We start from the raw sequence: 17714 nt of genomic DNA, 5'->3' as shown, positions 1-17714 counted from the left end.
TCCCTCTCTTATCACTTGGCAAGGTGCCATGGCACGGCTTGGCCTGATAGTAGAGCGCGAACTGCCTCCTTAAGCAAGTCGATTCAAGGCTGAGATGGGGGAAATTGTGCACGAGGACGACAGGCCGCGGCGCAGCCGATGAGACGAGACGAGGCGCATCTCGAGCCACAACAATGCCAAGACTTGTAGCGTTGCAACGAGAGGAGCATCGGTGGCGTTGAACCACCATCCTTCCGCTTGTATCCCACCACTCATCTTCCCTCCTCCTGTATACGATTGTCCTCGGCAAGCAGATCACCACTACCTCTACGATCCACCCTGCATTGAGATTCGCACAATTCCACCCCGTGTGCCCCCTGCAAGCTCGTCGGAGCTGCCATCCTCTTACGGATTTCTCGAAGACCACACCCTGCAGCACTGGTGCTCACTACCCACGCACTCATTGCCTGGAGAAGAAAAAAAAACACATAATTAATACCCCAACTCCACCATGTCTCCGTGGTTGATCACCTTTGTCGCTTTCGTCCCTGTCCTCTTGGTCGCTCTTTCTTTTCTGCGATCCACTGTACTCTCCAAATACCTTGACGACAAGCACGAGCGGAGACAGCCTGCAGGATGAGCTCAAACCCAGACTCCATCGAGCCAAAGGAGGTCAGGGTGATCAACGACCACGTCGTCCACATGCACCCTACCGATGCGCCTGCTGAGGGGGGAGAGCGCAGACGGACACACCACGACATTCCCGCTCATGGCCACAACCCTTCCATGCAGAAGGACGTCGACGAGAATCCAGATTTAGCTCTGCACTACTCCCACGAGCATCAGCACAAGCACTTGCACCATGGCCGCCCCTCGCTGACCGGTCGCCATGACGAGGTCCTCTACGCCGATGGTACCACCGTTGATGAGCATGTTGCGAGCAAAAACCCTCAAGACTATGTGAAACACCAGCTCCGACATCCCTCGGGACCGGTCGACGAGAAGGACTTCATCACCATGGGCGATGCTGAGAAAGGAGACGTGGATCCCACGCGCGTTATGACCAACGGCTCAGAGGATGACGGGAAGAAGCATCGTTTCTCAAGAGCATATGGAAAATACAAAATCTTTGTTCACCTCTTCATTTGGTTGTTATTTACCGGGTGAGTCCCATCGACCTTTTCGCGATGAAAAACCCCCTCATTTGTTGCCGCAGATGGTGGATCGCTGGTTTGGTCATGCACCGCCACGACCTGGGCTGGCTGATTCCTTTCCTCCTCTATCTCGCCATCACCCTGCGCCTGATCTTTTTCTGGGTTCCCATCACTATCGTCAGCCGACCGATGCATTTTGTCTGGAACAACACGGGCGTCAGGGTCTACCAGGCTATCCCGGAGAAGCTCCGCATCTGGCTTGCTGCGCTGGTGGCTCTGGCCGTCATTCTGGTTGGATCCTTTGTCTCAGAGGAATCTGCCGACAATACTCGTGGAAATCGTGCCATCTCCCTCCTGGGGCTGGCGGTCATGATAGCCCTTCTTTGGATCACGTCGCGTGACCGTCGCAAGATTCGCTGGCATACAGTCATCGGTGGCATGTTGACACAGTTCGTCATTGCGGTATTCGTGCTCCGAACCAAGGCCGGTTACGACATTTTCAACTTTATCTCCTTCCTCGCTCGCCAGCTGCTGGGATTTGCAGACCAGGGCACCTCTTTTCTGACGGCGGAAAGTGTCATCGACTTGCACTGGTTCTTGACTGGAGTCGTCCCGCCGATCATCTTCTTCGTCGCCTTCGTGCAGGTTCTGTACTACCTCGGCGTCCTGCAATGGTTCATTGGCAAATTCGCAGTGTTTTTCTTCTGGAGCTTGCGTGTCTCTGGTGCTGAGGCTGTTGTGGCAGCAGCTTCTCCTTTCATTGGACAAGGAGAGTCGGCTATGCTGGTGCGTCCGTTCGTACCTCACTTGACCCTGGCCGAAATCCACCAAGTCATGTGCTCTGGCTTCGCGACCATCGCTGGGTCTGTGCTGGTGGCTTATATCGGTCTGGGCTTGAATCCCCAGGCTCTGGTGTCTTCTTGTATCATGTCGATCCCAGCGTCTTTGGCGGTGTCAAAGATGCGATACCCGGAAACGGAAGAGACCATCACCTCAGGTCGGGTGGTCATTCCTGACGACGATGAACATCGCGCAACGAATGCCTTGCACGCGTTTGCCAATGGTGCTTGGCTTGGTATCAAGATCGCGGGTATGATCGTGGCTACTTTGCTCTGCATTATCGCATTGATTGGGTTGATCAATGCTCTTCTAGGGTGGTGGGGAAGGTGAGTTCTCGCCATATGTCAGCCCACAAGGGTCTGTTAACGTTCTGAAATTCCGACCCACTGACTTGTCTGTCATTGCAATAGATACATCAACATCACCCAGGATGGCGAACCCTATCTGACCCTCCAGCTAATCCTGGGGTACATCTGCTACCCAGTGGCCTTCCTTTTGGGAGTGCCTCGCGACGACCTGCTGAAAGTGGGACAACTCATCGGGATCAAGGTCGTCGCGAATGAATTTGTTGCGTATAACTCTCTCACCAGCGAGGCACAGTACATCGACATGAGTCCGCGGTCAAAGCTAATTGCGACGTACGCCTTGTGCGGTAAGTCTTCCGGAACTCGAAGCGCCCTTCTGCAGTTGCGCACTGGCGTGATTCGTCCCATCGGTCGACGCACTTGATGCTAATTGTTCGTGCAGGGTTTGGTAACTTTGGCTCCCTTGGCACCCAAATCGGCGTGCTCAGTCAGATCGCACCTTCTCGCTCCGGCGACGTGTCTCGTGTCGCGCTCTCGGCGTTGTTCTCTGGGGTGCTCTCGACATTAACTAGTGCAAGTATTGCTGGCATGTTGGTCACGGATCAGGTCACCTTGAGCCAGAACAGTTCTTAGTGAATGGTTGCGGTGTGTCTCGCAGAAGAGAAATTAAGCTCTGATGGCGTCACGACTATGAACATATGGGAGAGAGGCTGCGTATCGAAAGGAATCCCAGCAGACGGGGCGTCAAGCAAGATACGTTCATGATAGGGGAATATAAGTTCAGCTGATTTGTTCCCTTTCCTTACACTTTCTCTGTGAAGACGGCCTAGATGTGTCACCATATATGAGTTTAGTTGGCCGACCTCGTGATCTCCTCTCTCCCAAGATCCGCGGGACTTGCTCCCCCATCCCCAGCTAGAACGCCGGTACCGCCCACGGAGGAAGCAGCAGACGTGTCCGTGGGCAAGCGAGACACGACGCCCCGTTCCACCGCGACCTTCTGGATCTTTGCCTTCTCGCGCTCGGTCTCGATGGTGCCCATCTCGCCGAGCCCGTACCAGACCACGGTGGCGACGCCGAGCAGGCCCGCGACGATGCTGAAGGTCAGCGCGACGATGCCGCGCGGGGTGAAGCCGTCGGGCAAGGGGGCGGGCGAGACGTTGGCGCCCGTGAGGTCGAGCAGGTCCGCCGTGTTGGCCGCGGCATTGCCGGCCGTGGGCATCGGCGGGGCCAGCGCGGCGCAGGCGGCCAAGTGATCGTCGGGGATGCGCGCAGAGAGGGTTTGTTGCAGGAGCAAGGGGGACTGTGACGTGTGGTCAGATTAGATGGTTTTGTCATTCATGGATTCTTGGTTGGAGATATCGGGGGACAAGACGAGGTCTCGGACCAAAAACATACCTCGACAAAAGTCATGACCAGGCCCGAGTCGACGTGCCATTCAATATGGCAGTGGAACAACCACACGCCCGGATTGTCGCTCCTGAATCGCATCACGATATGGCCGTTCGGTCGGACCAAGAGCGTATCTCTCCTCATGGGGACTCGGGGAAGTACCAAGCTCCCGTTCGTCACCGCGTTGGGGTCGTAGTCGCCCGAGTCGTCGGCACCACGCACCACGGCCTGGAAGGCGTGGCCGTGCAAATGGAATGGGTGTTTCCCGGGATCCTGGTTGTTCAGGACGATCTCGACGACTTCGTTGTGACCGAGGACATAGGCGTGTGTGTTGACGCCGTAGACGGTCGCGTCGGTGGCAAGGTCGCCGGTTGTCAGCGCCGTGTACAGCGAGGGCACCTTGGGGCGGACGTAGGTGATGCCGTTGAAGAAGGCATAGTTCTAAAGCGGCAAACGCGCCGATGTCAATAAAGGCCTGCTGGAGAAAAGTTGCAGGACGGGACGGAACTCACGACTCCGTCGCCCAAATTGTCCATCATCAGATCGAGCTGGACGACCAGATCCGGGTCCTCAAGCAGCTCCTCTCCATCAGTGGGTCGGAGCTTCATATCATCAAATGGCTCAAATGAATCAACGAGCTTGGGCGTCGGCATAGGTTTCTCTGCGTCATAGACCAAGAAACTCGTCACGTTTGGATTCAGATCCTTGGGAATCTTGTCGAACAAATCTTGGTCCATAGAACCCACGATCGCAAAATTGGCACTCGTGTCATTTTTGGTGGTCAGGAGAATACCGTATCGTTGTGCAGCAGTCAGGTAAATCATGCTTGCCTCGGTGGGTTCATGATATACACCGTCCACCTCAATGATGCGGAAAGTGTGCCCTTCTATCCAAAAGTACTGGGCAGCGAAGCCGGCCATATTGACTATGCGCAAGAAGTAGGTCTTGCCAGGTTGCACGTGAATTTGGAGGTTTTGGGTGTCGTTCATAAGGGCAGATTGTGGTACTTGTCCAGGGACTTAGCGTCCATGCAGAACAAAGGATGGATTTCGACTTACCTGGCTCAGCACCCGTGGGATTGGTCACGCTCAAGAACTTCTTGATGAGTGGGGGCATTTGCTCATGATACCAATCTGAGAGCGTCAATACTAACTCCTCCTCGTACAGGTCTGCGTAGGGGTTTTGCGGGTCGTGAATGATCAGTGGCCCTCTAAAGCCATCCGGATACTGTCCGTCAACGTGCGAATGGTACCAGTACGTGCCTGGCTGGGTGACCTGTTTTCTGCGTTAGTCCGGGGATGAGGTTCCTGAAGCAGAAGTTGGGCACACATTGAAATCATAGGTAAAAGTGGCACCCGGAGGGACTGGACACTGTGTTGTACTCGCGACGCCATCCATATGATTAGAGCCATTCATAAACAGCCCGTGGAAGTGAATTGAGGTAGACTGATTTCCCAGATCGTTTTTCAGATTGACAATGATCCTGTCGCCCACGTCCGCCTCGATTCGAGGCAAAGGCCACTGGCCATTGATGCCAATAGTAGTCCTGTTGAACAAGCCATCGGGATTCGTGGTCATCCAACCAGCAGTGAAGTTATACACCCGTGTTGCTGCAGAGGCGAATGACAGCAGAAAGACTGTGCTTAGGAAGAAGAAATTCGACAGGGACAGCGCCATGACTTCTGGCTATGAGTCGTGCTCGTTAGAGACAAGGAAAGATGTCGACCATCGATATCAGATAAGATCTTTTGAAAGGCGATGCTCCGAAAGTCCTCTGCCGGCAGAACGGAAAAACTTGCCAAAGCGTCCAGCGATCCCTGCGACCCTCGACGTTGCTCCGATACTGCTCCGGCGTGGCAGAAAATTCGAAAAGTCAGGCGGACGATCTGATAAGATTATCACTCAACTCGCCGGATCAGCAGGGAAGGAGAGACCCATCAACTCCTTCGTGGTCTGAGGATTTCGCACTGAATGGCGGGCTCATCGGGCTTGGATAGTGGAGAGCAATGCAAGTCGTCAAGCGAACAGCCAAGACGAAAAGTATTCAATCCGTAGAGAAGAGCTTGACACCGCAGGGTCCCCTTGGCAGAAGCGGTCCAGAGCGAGAACAAGCTGATGCTTGGTCGTCGCCAAGCTGGTCGGTCGAAGCGTCGGTTCTGGCCAGTTGTAGGGGTCAAGGCATTGGGCCACACATGGGCATCGATGGAAAAGAGGTCCGGGTTTGCAGATGTCTGAAAGAGAGAAGTTACACAGACGAAGAGAGACCGCCTCGGCGCGCAGTCGACGAGGGCGACAGGAGGGATATAGAGGGATAGAGGTGGTGCGAGCAATTGATCAGATAAAAATTGAATAATAGTATCAAGAGCTGTGATCTAATCTGGTGGACCCGTGTCCAATCGACTTGGGCGTGAGCTAAACTGCGGTCAGTTTTCTTTATCGAACGAAGACTTGCCAAGTGAGCAATGAAGACTTGCCAAGTGAGTAACGAACCTTGTGCTTTTCCGACCGTGCAACCCTCCGTCTTTTGAGGCGTGGCTTGCAGCTGTGGTTGAAGCGAGCCTAATCAAACCTGAAGGGTAACGTCAACAGAGACAAGGGAAGACCAAGGATTGAAGTGGGAAAAGTCGATGTGAAGCCGGGCCATGCGAGGCAACACCTGTGACGCGCATGTGTGCAAAGCAGAGAATTTCCCTGGCTGATCAAACACACGAAAGAAGCAGAATTTCAATCGTGTTCTTCCTAAACCCGGGCATCAGCCGACGAAAGTGTTTCCACAAGCTGTGTTTGCCAATTGACCAATCGACCGCCTCCTTTCGCGGGGGGGGCGGCAGCGAGCGGCGATCGCTAACTTTCTGCGAGGTGAGCCGGGGCGCAGGCGAGCGGCCTTCCCCAAGGGCATGGTGGACAGGGGAGAGTAGGACGGAGTGGAACCTGGCAGCGGACCAGAGGAGTGTCCAGAACAGCAGGATATGGACTCGAGCAGCGTGAGAGCGACATCGGCAGAGTGGACTGATGAAGAGGCGGAAATTCTGGGCGCAGGCTGCGAATTCGTGGCATTGACTGGCATTTTCGTGGCCAAGAAAAGTCGATGTCGCCTTTGTCCCCCACTCTGCAAGCTCCATGCGCCTGCGCACCACTCAGCATTCACCACTCATCACTCGCCCCTCGATCACCACTCAGCCACCGGCCATGGCTCTTTTTTTCCATGCATCCATCACCTGAATTCAAGGGGCCTGCCTTCCAAGCACATAATCTTATCAGATGCAGTCTTCCCAGCTTCGGCCGCTCAATTTTCTCCCTATCCTCTGCCTACCAGTTTCCGAGAGAGTGACTCGAAGAACAAAGGGGGCCAGAAACAGTACTGTCAGGAAGGGAGACAGGGGTTCTATAGCTCACCAGGGTTGAAAGTCACACGCACCAGCCGCTAACCATGCCGCAAGTCTTCGCCGTCCCGGTCTTCTTCATCGTCTTCAGAGAGACGCTGGAAACCACAATTGTCGTCTCGGTCCTGCTATCCTTTCTCAAGCAACAGCTGGGCCCAGATCGAGACAAGAATGTGTATAAGAAGCTGCGGAACCAGGTACGTTGTGGCTCCACCGGCCCATTGACCGATTGTTGTCCTTACCTTTGGCGTGTTGCAGATCTGGTACGGCACCCTGGTAGGGTTCGTAATATGTCTGATAATCGGCTGCGGAATGATCGGCGCATTTTATGGCATTGGAACCAACACCTGGGGAACCACCGAGGACCTCTGGGAGGGTATTTTTGCTTTGATTGCCTCCATTATCATCGCAATCATGGGTGCTGCGCTTCTGCGCGTCTCCAAGATGCAGGCCAAATGGAGAGTCAAGCTTGCAAAGGCCCTGGAAGCCAAGGACAACAGACATGGCAGACTCGGCAGTCGCATTAAGGGGTGGGCCGAGAAGTATGCTATGTTCCTCCTCCCCTTCATCACGATTCTGCGTGAGGGCATCGAAGCCATCGTCTTCATCGGGGGCGTGAGTCTCGGCGTTCAGGCCAGCTCTATTCCGTTACCCACGGTCTGCGGCCTCGCTGCTGGTTGTGCAGTGGGCTTCCTCATCTACAAGGGCGGCAACATGGCTCCCCTGCAGCTCTTCCTCATTGCGAGCACCTGCTTCCTCTACCTTGTCGCGGCTGGTCTCTTTTCTCGGAGCATCTGGTATTTCGAAAACAACGCCTTTAACCGGGCAACCGGTGGCGATGCCGCCGAGAGCGGCTCGGGCCCAGGGTCATATGACATCCGGTCCATCGTCTGGCATGTGAACTGCTGCAACCCTCTGCTGAACGGCGGCGGCGGCTGGGGTATCTTCAACGCCCTCTTCGGTTGGCAAAACAGCGCCACCTACGGCAGCGTCATCGGGTACAACGTCTTCTGGATCGTCGTCATCGCAGGCTTCGTCCTGTTGAGGTTCAAGGAGACCAAAGGGCACTACCCCTTTATGAAATCCAAGGCTGCGGATGCCGCGCTGACCGACGAGACATCCGCTGGAGACGAGTCAAGCGGCCTTGGCCCGGCGGAGGAGAAGGTCGTCGTAGGCGCCAAGCCCAAGGGGTCTAACAGCCATGCGTGAGAGGGTTCGCATGAAACCAGAGAACCAAAGCACCCGCGCGGAGTTGATGCAAGGGAGCATGGCAGCGTCCTTTTGACGTCTCTACAGGATGTCGCTCAACAACTTTCGTCGCCTGCGAGACACCCGTCTGCAAACAACTTGTTTGATTAGAGTCCGCAATATTTTGAGATGGTTTTGAAAGCACCAGGGATTAGGCATGCGGGTGAGGTCGAGGGGTGCCTGTGGGTGACTTTTATACACGGAGTACATATCCTTGCTGCGAAATAGCTAATCCATGATTGGCTGGATTTTTTCGTATCACCTCCCACTCACACGCCATAGCATTGCGCTTCACAGAACCGCCCAGATTCCCATTCTCGTGTCGCCGTAACATCGGGGTATTCCTTGCCAGGACAACAGAGCCCACTATTTATTGCGACGTGAAAACGCGAAAGTAGGGACAATTCAGGAATGGACGATTGGAGTCGTTGTTTGAGCATTCGTTCAACAGAGGTTTCTTGATTCAGAGACCACGAGGCATAACTGCGCCAACCGGGAGATCAACCACTTCAAAACACGTCCCTTGTCGCCAGATTGCTTGCTCTGCTACCCTCTTGGTCCGGCGTCCAGATGCTCTCATCCGTGTCAAGCTGAAAACCAAGCAACGTCTGCCGTCCTCCTCCCAGCGCAGGGCTACAACAAGAACACAACCGCAAAACGGAAACATGACTTTTCTTCCCCTCCACCCCCAAGCACGATCCCAGCTCTCATCCTCCCCGTTTCTGGTAACTTACAGTGAACTGCAAACCCACCCACCCAGCCATTGCAGTCACGGTAAGTTTAAGTCGAATCATTGTACATGTTCCTCCCAATCGACCTTGAGTTTTCAAGTTTATCAAAAACCTTGCATAATAGGTTAGGGTCGGACGTCGAGGAAGCCTCGAGGATTCTCGACGCAAGAATGTCGAGCGTAAATGCAACAAAACTATGGTTAGTGGCACAGGGGAATAGGGAGAAAATTTACTGCAGCACACCGTTGTATGGCAGTCGCCGAATGCACAAGTAAGGCGCCGTGGTGTGCTGAGAATAGAAGGGATCCTACATAGAGACCTAAAAGGTTAGATTCTGCCGTGATTAGTAAAGGTGAAGGTATTTGGCAAACGTCGAAGGTTGTGTTGCAGGCGAATCGAGTTTTGTTGGGCTATCTGCGATTACAAGTGTCTGCGGAAGAGGGATGGCAAAAGGTCGGAGTGATCGACTCGACTAATTATGATGGTCTTCGACGCTTCGGATCTGGCGTATCGAGATCGAGAAGAAGCTCATCTTCTTCCTCGGCTTTCCGCTTGGCTTGCCTGGCTTTGACAGGAGTCATGGGAGGACTTAGATTGCCCGCATACTGCGTGTCAACAGCTGAACCCACGTGCGAGGAGTTTTCGTCCAGGGGTTCAGCATTGCTGGGAATGGAAGGCTGTGTTTGAGCCACGTCCGCGTCATCTGCGTTTTGAAACGTCGGAACTGAATCTTCATCTTGGATGACTGCTGAGAGGTCTTCCGGCACATTATCACCAGATTCATCCTGCGTGACGAAGAGCTCTTCATCACCATAGGTTTCGTAGTTGGATTCTGGCTCAGGCCCATCGCCTTCGTGTTGAAAAAGATCTTCCGCTTCTTCGTTGGGTTGCCCAAGCCGTGCAGTCGCGACATCAGCTGCTTCGATATTCTGAAGGCCCGACTCTGCCGTATCGGCTTCTACAGTATGTGAGCTGTTTGTTTCATGTTCTTGATCCTCATGCAGTCGGTCTTGAACTTCAAAATGCAGCTCGTGCTCAGTGCCGTCGAGCTCTCGAGTCTCGTCATACACGTACTCTGGCTCACCGTCTTCTTGATCAGCTCCAGCAAGCAATTCTACCGGTTCAGCTGCCTCAGGCGCTTCTGTGGCTGCAAAAGGCTCGGGAAGATTCACATCGCTAGCTGTAGGCACAATGCTCTGGGTCGCATGATCAGAAGAGATCTCGTCCTCGGGGTGCTCCCCTTGACCGAAGGCATCTGTCTCATCGGCATTGGCTGCAGACAGTTGACCGTCCGTATTTTCTGCAACGGCCTCTGTTTCTTCTTGGGCAGGTAAGTGATCGCCTTCACTTTGATGTTCTTCATAGTGACTGGCTTCGTCTTCGTCATCGCCTTCCAGCTCCGGAGATTCTGAGTGATCGGCAGCGATTTCAGCATAGGTCTTTCCTTCAGCTCCCGCAGAGCAGAGATAGGCATATTGCGACGCCAGGCTCACTCGGCTGCTCAAGTGACAGTACAGAGGTTGGATCGCCTGACCTGCATTGTTATTGCATAGATGCAAGTAGACGTCGAGGATTTGAGCAAGCGTAATTTGAGCAGCATACTTAGAGTCCTCACAGACATGCAGGCCTAACCCAGGCACGTCAAGTACAAGCTCGTCATGGTGATCCAGCGTCCCAGTCAAAATCTCACGGCATGCAGCGAGCAATTTGTCCAACGGCTCGAAGGCCAGTGAAGCATCAGGCAGGAAATACACGCTTGAAGCGTCGCCGAGCATGGGCGGGAAAAGGGACATTTCCTCTTCTAGGTAAACAAGGGTAACAGGGTGAACGGCCGGAGTTGCCCTGTCATCTTCGTTCTGAATCGTCTCCTCATGCTGATCTTGGGGCCCGGGTTCACTTGTTGCAGTCGTTGCCTGGGCTTCGGCCCCGAGACGACTACCTTCCTCAAGGGAGAGGGTATGATTACCATCTCCAATCTCAACCTCTAGATGTTGTTGTGGCAGTTCGGGAGCATCATCATCGTGCCCATCTTGCGCTTGTTCAGGAGCTTCGTCCTCCTCACCTTGGCCGGTCACATAGTTTTGGGATGCATCCGATATTTCGGCTTTTGAAGCCTGACTTTCTTCTTGACTTTGGGCGGGTTCTTCTGCTGCGACCGGGGTGCTTTCATCGTCGGTGAGAGCCTTGTGTTGATTACTATCTGAATCGGTGTGATTTTGTGGCTCGGGTTGATCTCCGGGTTCTTCTAAAATGACGTCCGTTTCTACTTCTTGATACACCTGCGGCTGACCTTGATTTGCGTTGTCCTCGGCAACTTCTTCAACGTCTTGTATCGCTGCTCCAATATCTTCCTCGTCTTCATACAAGATTTCCTCATCTTCATCACCTTGAGTTTCTTCGATGGAGGCATCCATATTGTAATCCAGGTCGGGTTGTTCAGTTAGCATCGATACGTTTTGCTCATCATTCAAATCATCATCTGGCAGAGTCTCGTCAAGTTGGTCTTCCATAACATCGGCTCCAGTATCAAGAGGTTCCACAGGATCATCGATCATGTCGTCGTGCGGGGAGCCAATGACGGAAGGCTCACGGACAGAATCGAGGTCGATATCGATATCGTCGGGCTGTCGAAAAGGCGAGGAGGCTAGATCCATTTTGTCATCGAGCTGCGACGCGTCCATGTCTGGAAAAGCAAACGAAGGGATCGCAGCCATCACGAAGGTGTGCTGGATCACCACAGAGCTATGCGGCGCTCCAGATATTTCCGTACTCTTTTACTCTTTGCGCTACCAAAGGTTCTGTCTGTTGTTGAGATGAGAGCTGTGGCGGTGGGTAGTACTGGCGGACTGGAGAGTGATAAATCGAAGGGATGGACGCAGCGTAGTTCATTTAGGTTCAGTTGCTCAGGGCAAGGGACTGAAATTAGGAGCTGTCGCAAGTTGAAGAGCGTGGTCTTAGGAGAATGATTCGCGATCTTTCAAGTCTTCACGGTGGTTCGTGAATGAATCAAGGAGAAGCGAGACGTGAGCGAAGGCAGAAGGGCTCCCAGGTAGTTGAAGTCACTGGGATCCTGCCAGCCAAGCGCCAAGTCCATGAACGGATTAGTGCTCTTGGCATTCAGTGGATGTTTGCACCGTTTGCACCGCTCGCGCGGCGGTCGAACACATGCACCTGTTGCAGTGTGAAAGCAGCCTGGGGTGAGGTCTCACTCGTGAGGAGATGAGTTGCGTTGACCTACTAGTCGTGCCCATGTTACAGGTGGAAGTTGAAAAAACAAAATCAGAAAACTTCTACGCTGCTGTAATGCCATATCAAGACCACCCAGACTTCATGACAGTGATGCAGTCTTCAAGTGCATGCGTGCATAGGGGGACTTCTTGATTCCGTGCCTAGGACTATCGCTCTTGGATCTCAGCCATGCGGAGAAACGGGGTGCGAGCTGTCCCAGCAGTTATGGCCACGCTTGCCAAATAAAGATCCTGACATAGAATGATGCGGTAAGCTATTCTGGCAGAGGGAAAACCTGACGGCCGGTGATTTAGATCAGGTATTTCGAGATGAGAATCATCGAGACTTATGTTGACATTACTGCTGTGTTGGAACATTGGGGGGCTTCAAGCCCACCAAGCATCATCCAGGCCGTTCAGGAACTCAATATCAATATTGACGAAGCTCTTGCAGAAATCAATCTCCAGCCGCCAAGGCCGCGTCTGCACAATGAACGTGGCCGCAGACGCGAGTTTCAAGAGTTGCTCTTCGTTTTCTCCCATCACAAGAACCACATCCTTACGGATCTTGAGCCTGTTTCCATGTTCGAATTTGGCCATGAAAGGGTTGAATCTCTCAGTCATGTTGTAGTGTACGCTGTGTTCCGAGTAAGGCATATCCGTAGGCATAAACTTCCACTCCCAGGCACGGCCAATAGCGTCGGTAAAGGCGTGTGATGGCCGATTCCACAGCGCGATCATGAACGGATAGAAATAAGGTGTCGACCATAGGCGGAGCAATGCAAATCGGGCCTCGGGCCGAGATGTTGCAAATTGTCGGGCATTCTCGCGCAGTGATTCGATGGTGATAGCATAGGGACTGACCATATGCTTTGTCAATCTGGTTCCATTGACGGTCGGCCGGTAGTCAATGAACAGGTCCAAAGGGCGACCATGCTCTTTAGCCGCAAATGCCCTGCCAGGAATGCATTCCTCTGGAGTATATGAAACGCAAATCACACCGTGCTTGAATACTGGTAAGTTTTTGTCAGTTAGTATACGTCCGATGAGAATGACCCCAGCGGTACCTACATTGTGCGAGCTTAGGACGAATACAAATGTCCCACTCGGCAGGAAGCTCATCGTATAGAGTCTGTGAGACCTTCGTGCGCGATGCCTGAACTGCTTCGTCAAATGCTTTGTAGAATGAGCCATCTCGATATTTGGAGCTGTAGCAACTTCGACGGGTGGGAAGTTGCTCTGAGCGTCCCTTTTGATCGAGCAGTTTGGAATCTTTGTGCTTGTCACCATATCTGCCCCCAAGGAACGAAGAAGCTTTTGAGCTAAAGAGCAAGACCGCCGCGCAAGCCCGTCGTACGTCGTTCATCACCCTCGGGTGAGTTTCTGGATGGTACTCCAGGTGCTTCAGAACCTGTGCAGAGAGAAAGCACGCTTCATCGAAGAGCACTAGATCCTTTTCGGCGTCATAACGAATCGAGATGTAATCGTTCCAGCTGTCCCGAGCACCCGGTTCGAGATCGCATCCGTGCCATGCTTCTTTGAAGACTGCGAGCAGTTAGCACCTCTTCCAAGCCCCTGACAAGGTGGAGTAATGGTGAGGAAGACTCTGCAAAGAGGATTGGATGGTCATTTATGATGTGCTATTGTGAGCACTTACCTTTCGATTTATACATATCAATATACATCAGGTATTCTTCTTCCAAGTCGAGGTCCTCTACGTTGGGACCAGGCCCAAACGAATCCAATATCTTCCTGCTCGTGGCTACGTGGGAGAAGATATTAGATAGCAACTCTCGTGAGGATCTGGACATTGTCAGGCGGTGAGCACATCGAATTACTGTCCCACAAAGTAGCCGGTGAATGAAATAATGCCTTAAGCAGAAATACTCACTCATCACCCTCGTGCTCGGACGGGCGAGCAGCGTCCTTATGATATTCCTCCAGATATTCCAATTCGTCGCCCACTGGGTGATCGCGAGACGATGGAATCTGATCCTCCTCTCCAGCACCGCCTTGTTGCGATGCATCCGTCTCATCGGTATCTTCTTCCTCGATATATTCCATGTCCATGTCATCGGACTCTTCATCGCTGAAGTCGCCACGTTGAATGAACTGTTTCGTAACGAAGTCCTGCATCCGGCCTGACTCGAACATTGTCAGGCTGTTTTCGATCGGTTTGAAGCGTTGTTTGCTGGAGGAGCTTGAAAAGTCTTCTGGAAAGAGGATTTCGTCTTCGAGAGCATCTGCTTCTCCATACGCCAAATGCTTTGGCATCTCGGTATAAACATCTCCCTTCGGTGTTCGCCACTCGAACCTGGAGTCGTTTCGTATCTCATCCCAGATCGATTGAGCCGATTCTCCCTCGCGAATATCTCGCGGGCGCCATGTGTTTTCATCTCGAGTTACAGTCTTCAGAATTGGAGCGATTGAGGCGAATATATCCTCAGGCTGTATGACCCGATTCGCCTTATACAGCATCTGGATCGCATTAGCTATCGCATCCCAAAACTGGTCGGTAGACTTTTACCTCAATGACACTGGCGTGGAGCATCTGCCACGGAGTTCCCGGTTCTGTGCACCAAATATAGATATCATAATAATCGTCGAAGCCGAGGCTGAAACTCCTAAACCTCTCCATTTCCTCGAAGAATAACGGCCCGACGTATCGTTTGGTCTCCCACTCAGTCCTGGTCTCCCTGCCATATCCGTGCTTAGATCGGACGAGCCATAGGTCGTCCTCCGGCGGTGTCACAATAATACGCCCAGTTTTTCCGTCCCTCACCAAGATCAACATTCTTGTGGTTTGCATTGAGGTATACTGGATGAATCGACGAGTGACCGGATCAATGCGTTTCATATGCGCACAGATAAAATTTCTCATTTCAGAAGAAGCATGAATGCGACGGCCTACCTGATTGCGACCACGTTTACTCGCGGTGAGCCCAGATGCCTCGTTGAAAATGAAATAAGGGAAAAAGCCCTTTAGACAATTAGTAGTTATCAAGTAATGTGCGGTGCTAGGTTTCCAGTCCAGGCTTCCCGTCATTCGCCGACGTTCAGAGTCGAAAGAGGGAGCACTTACAACTTGGAGATACTGCCGTTTCACAAAGTCTCCTGCCCAAAGAAGCCACTCAGGGGACGGAAAGTATTGGTAGAGCGTCAGAACGCTTAGCTCGAAGAATTCGTCCCATGACTTGCACAGCTCGACAGCTTCGTGAAGATTGCATTCCTTTGCCATGATGCTGAAATGCAGCCAACCGCCTCGTTTCATTGCGCCTCGATAGGGGTAATGGTAGATGTAGCGCCCACAGATCTTGACTCGCAAGTTACTTTTTTGAAATTCGCCTTGTTCGTCGATTTTACCGAAATCAACACGGGTGCCGTGCTTCTCATCGAGAAATCCGGCTTGGTCTAGCATCTCCTGTAACGCAACTGAAGCTTGCGGTTGTGCGGTCCGAATAGCCTTTTCTCGGTTGGACTTCCATATCTTTGGCAGATGGTGTTTATGCCTTTTCTTCCTCAACTTCAAGTCCATCATGCCATCTTCCTTCTCACTGTGTTCATCTTCGTCTAACTCATCGTCCGGACACGCATTGTTGTCGTCGACTTTGCGACAAAAATCTGCACATGCGTCCCGGATCTCCTGCAACTGAGGCTGTTCTAACCTCAGACATAAATCTCGCAAATCAGCAGTTTTGACTTCGGGATCTGCGAGAAGGTCGTGCACGCTGTTCGCTTTCATAGCTGCCGGGAGCAGAACGGCATTTCCAAGTAAAAGCCGGCAGAACAGGTAATTCTTTATCTCCGCGATCTCTTCGAGCACACGGTCTACTTCTGAAGCGGGCATCGGTTCCATACGCTCGAATTTCTCGGTTCGGCCAGAAGCGTCGAGGAACATTAGATTATCGTTGATGGGCTTTGTGCCTTCAAGAAGTCTCATCCGAATGTCCTCTCGGCTTTCGATCTTCGCCCCGTCTGGTTCGGTTTCTTGTCGTTTGCTTCCTCCTTGGGCGGGGACAATAACTGTCCGTGAGTGGCTAGCTCCGTTCGAGGAATCAGGGTCGATATACTCAATCTCGGTCGTGTCATCCGTGGTAAGGTTGCCTTTGTTCTTTTTGCTCTTGGACTTCTTTTTGGCTTTTACGTTCTGCGACACTGAAGATTCGTTTGACGAATTTTGCGCTGTCTGAATGTCTTTGACTTTCGTTGATGGTTCGCATGCTCCATCGACATCAACTTCTGGAGCGAGACTGCTTTCTGAGGGCGGGTTTGAGCTGGGTCGAAGCTCCAACCATAGGAAATGCTTGATGAGCTCGATATAAGTGCCGCGTTCATTTTCCATGATATCTTCAATGGGATCCCAAGCCTCGTCATCCGACTCTGCTGATTGATTGGCAAGGCTCTCTTGATACACCGACTCTAGGTACTCTTCTTGTCGTCTGCTGTCCTCTTTTGCCCGAAGTTCCCGTATGCGGGCTTCGAGTCTCTTGGCTTGGCGACGGAAAAGAGCAGCTTCATGCTTGATCTTCTTCTGTTCGTTCTCACGCTGTTTCTCTTCCTCTTCTTGGCATTCTCGCGCCCACTTGAACCATTTCCGTTGCTGGTAGAGAACCTCAGCCAGGCGCTGCGTCAGACGCACCAAAGCTTTCTGCACTGTCAGCTTCTGCGTTATGAGTGTATTGAGGTATTTTGCATGGCCGTAGTCCATGGTCTGGGCATAGAAATGACTATGGTGAAGTTTGCGAGCCTTGATGACGCGATCCAGAAGAGCGTACATCTTGAAGAGATGATTATGAATTTCCTCGAGCCGGTCTTCATCTTCAACTGCCATGAAATTCTCATTTGCCAGTTTTGTCCCGCATTGCGCCAAATAGGCAGGAGGAGACGCTGTAAGAGCATCAAGTTGAGCATTGCGGCGTTTATAGCCTTTGTATAGGCCTGAGGTCAACCGTAAACCGTTAGAGTACACGAGTAATATAACGTCCGTTCCTAGGTAGGTATGATCACATACCATAGCATTGCCTGGAATGGAAATGACAAAAGTGGCCATTGGCGGATGTTACATCAAATTGACATGGGCTACTGTCTGCGAGGCCCAAGGCTGTGCACTTTTGTTTCCGGGGAACACCAGAACTACATTCTGCTGCTGGTACAGAGGCCATATCTCTGATAGCAAGGCTTACAGAAGACACTCTGGTAGGTAAAAGTAAATGACAGTTTGACTTCGCGGGTCGAAATAGCGAGAAGCTGGGGGCGGTGAGGCCGCAGTGTGGTCATTGCCAATTTGATAGCCGAGACGCGCTACTGGAGACGCGCTGGGAGATTCGCGACACGCGTTTGCCAAGACAAACTGCGGGGAATGAGATTTAACAGCAAATCGCCCTGCGCACGGAACTTTCCATCGTCGTGCATCTCAAGTTGCCCACTGAGTTCTGTACTTTTGCAGAATTCTATA

At 52.5% G+C, this 17714-nt stretch overlaps 5 protein-coding genes across 5 annotated transcripts; 2 read left to right on the top strand and 3 right to left on the bottom strand.

Annotated features, from left to right (window-relative positions):
* Nucleotides 1-225: 225 nt before the first annotated feature.
* On the top strand, nucleotides 226-3066 carry PV07_01596 (uncharacterized protein). Its single transcript, XM_016388134.1, has 4 exons — nucleotides 226-1142; nucleotides 1196-2299; nucleotides 2384-2625; nucleotides 2721-3066. The coding sequence occupies exons 1-4, from the start codon at nucleotides 616-618 to the stop codon at nucleotides 2909-2911; spliced, it is 2064 nt and encodes a 687-aa protein (XP_016255062.1). The 5' UTR covers nucleotides 226-615; the 3' UTR covers nucleotides 2912-3066.
* Nucleotides 2815-7058, bottom strand: PV07_01595 (uncharacterized protein). The gene is made up of 6 exons (XM_016388133.1): nucleotides 6161-7058; nucleotides 5000-6082; nucleotides 4729-4945; nucleotides 4183-4676; nucleotides 3677-4111; nucleotides 2815-3581 (listed from the first exon to the last, which is right to left on the bottom strand). Exons 2-6 carry the CDS (start codon nucleotides 5345-5347, stop codon nucleotides 3129-3131), a joined length of 1947 nt encoding a protein of 648 aa, XP_016255061.1. The 5' UTR covers nucleotides 5348-6082; nucleotides 6161-7058; the 3' UTR covers nucleotides 2815-3128.
* PV07_01594 (uncharacterized protein) lies at nucleotides 6817-8549 on the top strand. Its single transcript, XM_016388132.1, has 2 exons — nucleotides 6817-7250; nucleotides 7312-8549. The coding sequence occupies exons 1-2, from the start codon at nucleotides 7101-7103 to the stop codon at nucleotides 8260-8262; spliced, it is 1101 nt and encodes a 366-aa protein (XP_016255060.1). The 5' UTR covers nucleotides 6817-7100; the 3' UTR covers nucleotides 8263-8549.
* A 7-nt stretch (nucleotides 8550-8556) lies between these two features.
* PV07_01593 (uncharacterized protein) lies at nucleotides 8557-12058 on the bottom strand. Its single transcript, XM_016388131.1, has one exon. The coding sequence runs from the start codon at nucleotides 11744-11746 to the stop codon at nucleotides 9509-9511; it is 2238 nt and encodes a 745-aa protein (XP_016255059.1). The 5' UTR covers nucleotides 11747-12058; the 3' UTR covers nucleotides 8557-9508.
* A 395-nt stretch (nucleotides 12059-12453) lies between these two features.
* On the bottom strand, nucleotides 12454-17476 carry PV07_01592 (uncharacterized protein). The gene is made up of 7 exons (XM_016388130.1): nucleotides 17271-17476; nucleotides 15342-17197; nucleotides 14787-15239; nucleotides 14151-14737; nucleotides 13917-14062; nucleotides 13331-13804; nucleotides 12454-13272 (listed from the first exon to the last, which is right to left on the bottom strand). Exons 1-7 carry the CDS (start codon nucleotides 17419-17421, stop codon nucleotides 12647-12649), a joined length of 4293 nt encoding a protein of 1430 aa, XP_016255058.1. The 5' UTR covers nucleotides 17422-17476; the 3' UTR covers nucleotides 12454-12646.
* Nucleotides 17477-17714: the final 238 nt, after the last annotated feature.

The sequence above is a fragment of the Cladophialophora immunda genome, assembly GCF_000835495.1.
Source record: "Cladophialophora immunda strain CBS 83496 unplaced genomic scaffold supercont1.1, whole genome shotgun sequence".
In the NCBI taxonomy this organism is placed as follows: domain Eukaryota; kingdom Fungi; phylum Ascomycota; class Eurotiomycetes; order Chaetothyriales; family Herpotrichiellaceae; genus Cladophialophora; species Cladophialophora immunda.
Note: the sequence above shows the minus strand (reverse complement) of the source record. Positions and strands in the feature narration are given on the sequence as shown.

Bases quoted from the DNA above. Each gene is read 5' to 3' on its own strand.
- PV07_01596 (XM_016388134.1), top strand. From the start codon at position 616: ATGAGCTCAAACCCAGACTCCATCGAGCCAAAGGAGGTCAGGGTGATC. The intron at 1,143-1,195 runs GTGAGTCCCATC...TTGTTGCCGCAG, and splicing joins ATTTGGTTGTTATTTACCGG to ATGGTGGATCGCTGGTTTGG. The intron at 2,626-2,720 runs GTAAGTCTTCCG...TTGTTCGTGCAG, and splicing joins TGCGACGTACGCCTTGTGCG to GGTTTGGTAACTTTGGCTCC.
- PV07_01595 (XM_016388133.1), bottom strand. From the start codon at position 5,347: ATGGCGCTGTCCCTGTCGAATTTCTTCTTCCTAAGCACAGTCTTTCTG. The intron at 4,112-4,182 runs GTGAGTTCCGTC...TTGCCGCTTTAG, and splicing joins ACAATTTGGGCGACGGAGTC to AACTATGCCTTCTTCAACGG. The intron at 3,582-3,676 runs GTATGTTTTTGG...CACACGTCACAG, and splicing joins TGGTCATGACTTTTGTCGAG to TCCCCCTTGCTCCTGCAACA.
- PV07_01594 (XM_016388132.1), top strand. From the start codon at position 7,101: ATGCCGCAAGTCTTCGCCGTCCCGGTCTTCTTCATCGTCTTCAGAGAG. The intron at 7,251-7,311 runs GTACGTTGTGGC...GGCGTGTTGCAG, and splicing joins ATAAGAAGCTGCGGAACCAG to ATCTGGTACGGCACCCTGGT.
- PV07_01593 (XM_016388131.1), bottom strand. From the start codon at position 11,746: ATGGCTGCGATCCCTTCGTTTGCTTTTCCAGACATGGACGCGTCGCAG.
- PV07_01592 (XM_016388130.1), bottom strand. From the start codon at position 17,421: ATGGCCTCTGTACCAGCAGCAGAATGTAGTTCTGGTGTTCCCCGGAAA. The intron at 13,805-13,916 runs GTAAGTGCTCAC...AACTGCTCGCAG, and splicing joins TGATATGTATAAATCGAAAG to TCTTCAAAGAAGCATGGCAC. The intron at 13,273-13,330 runs GTAGGTACCGCT...AAAACTTACCAG, and splicing joins TCGTCCTAAGCTCGCACAAT to TATTCAAGCACGGTGTGATT.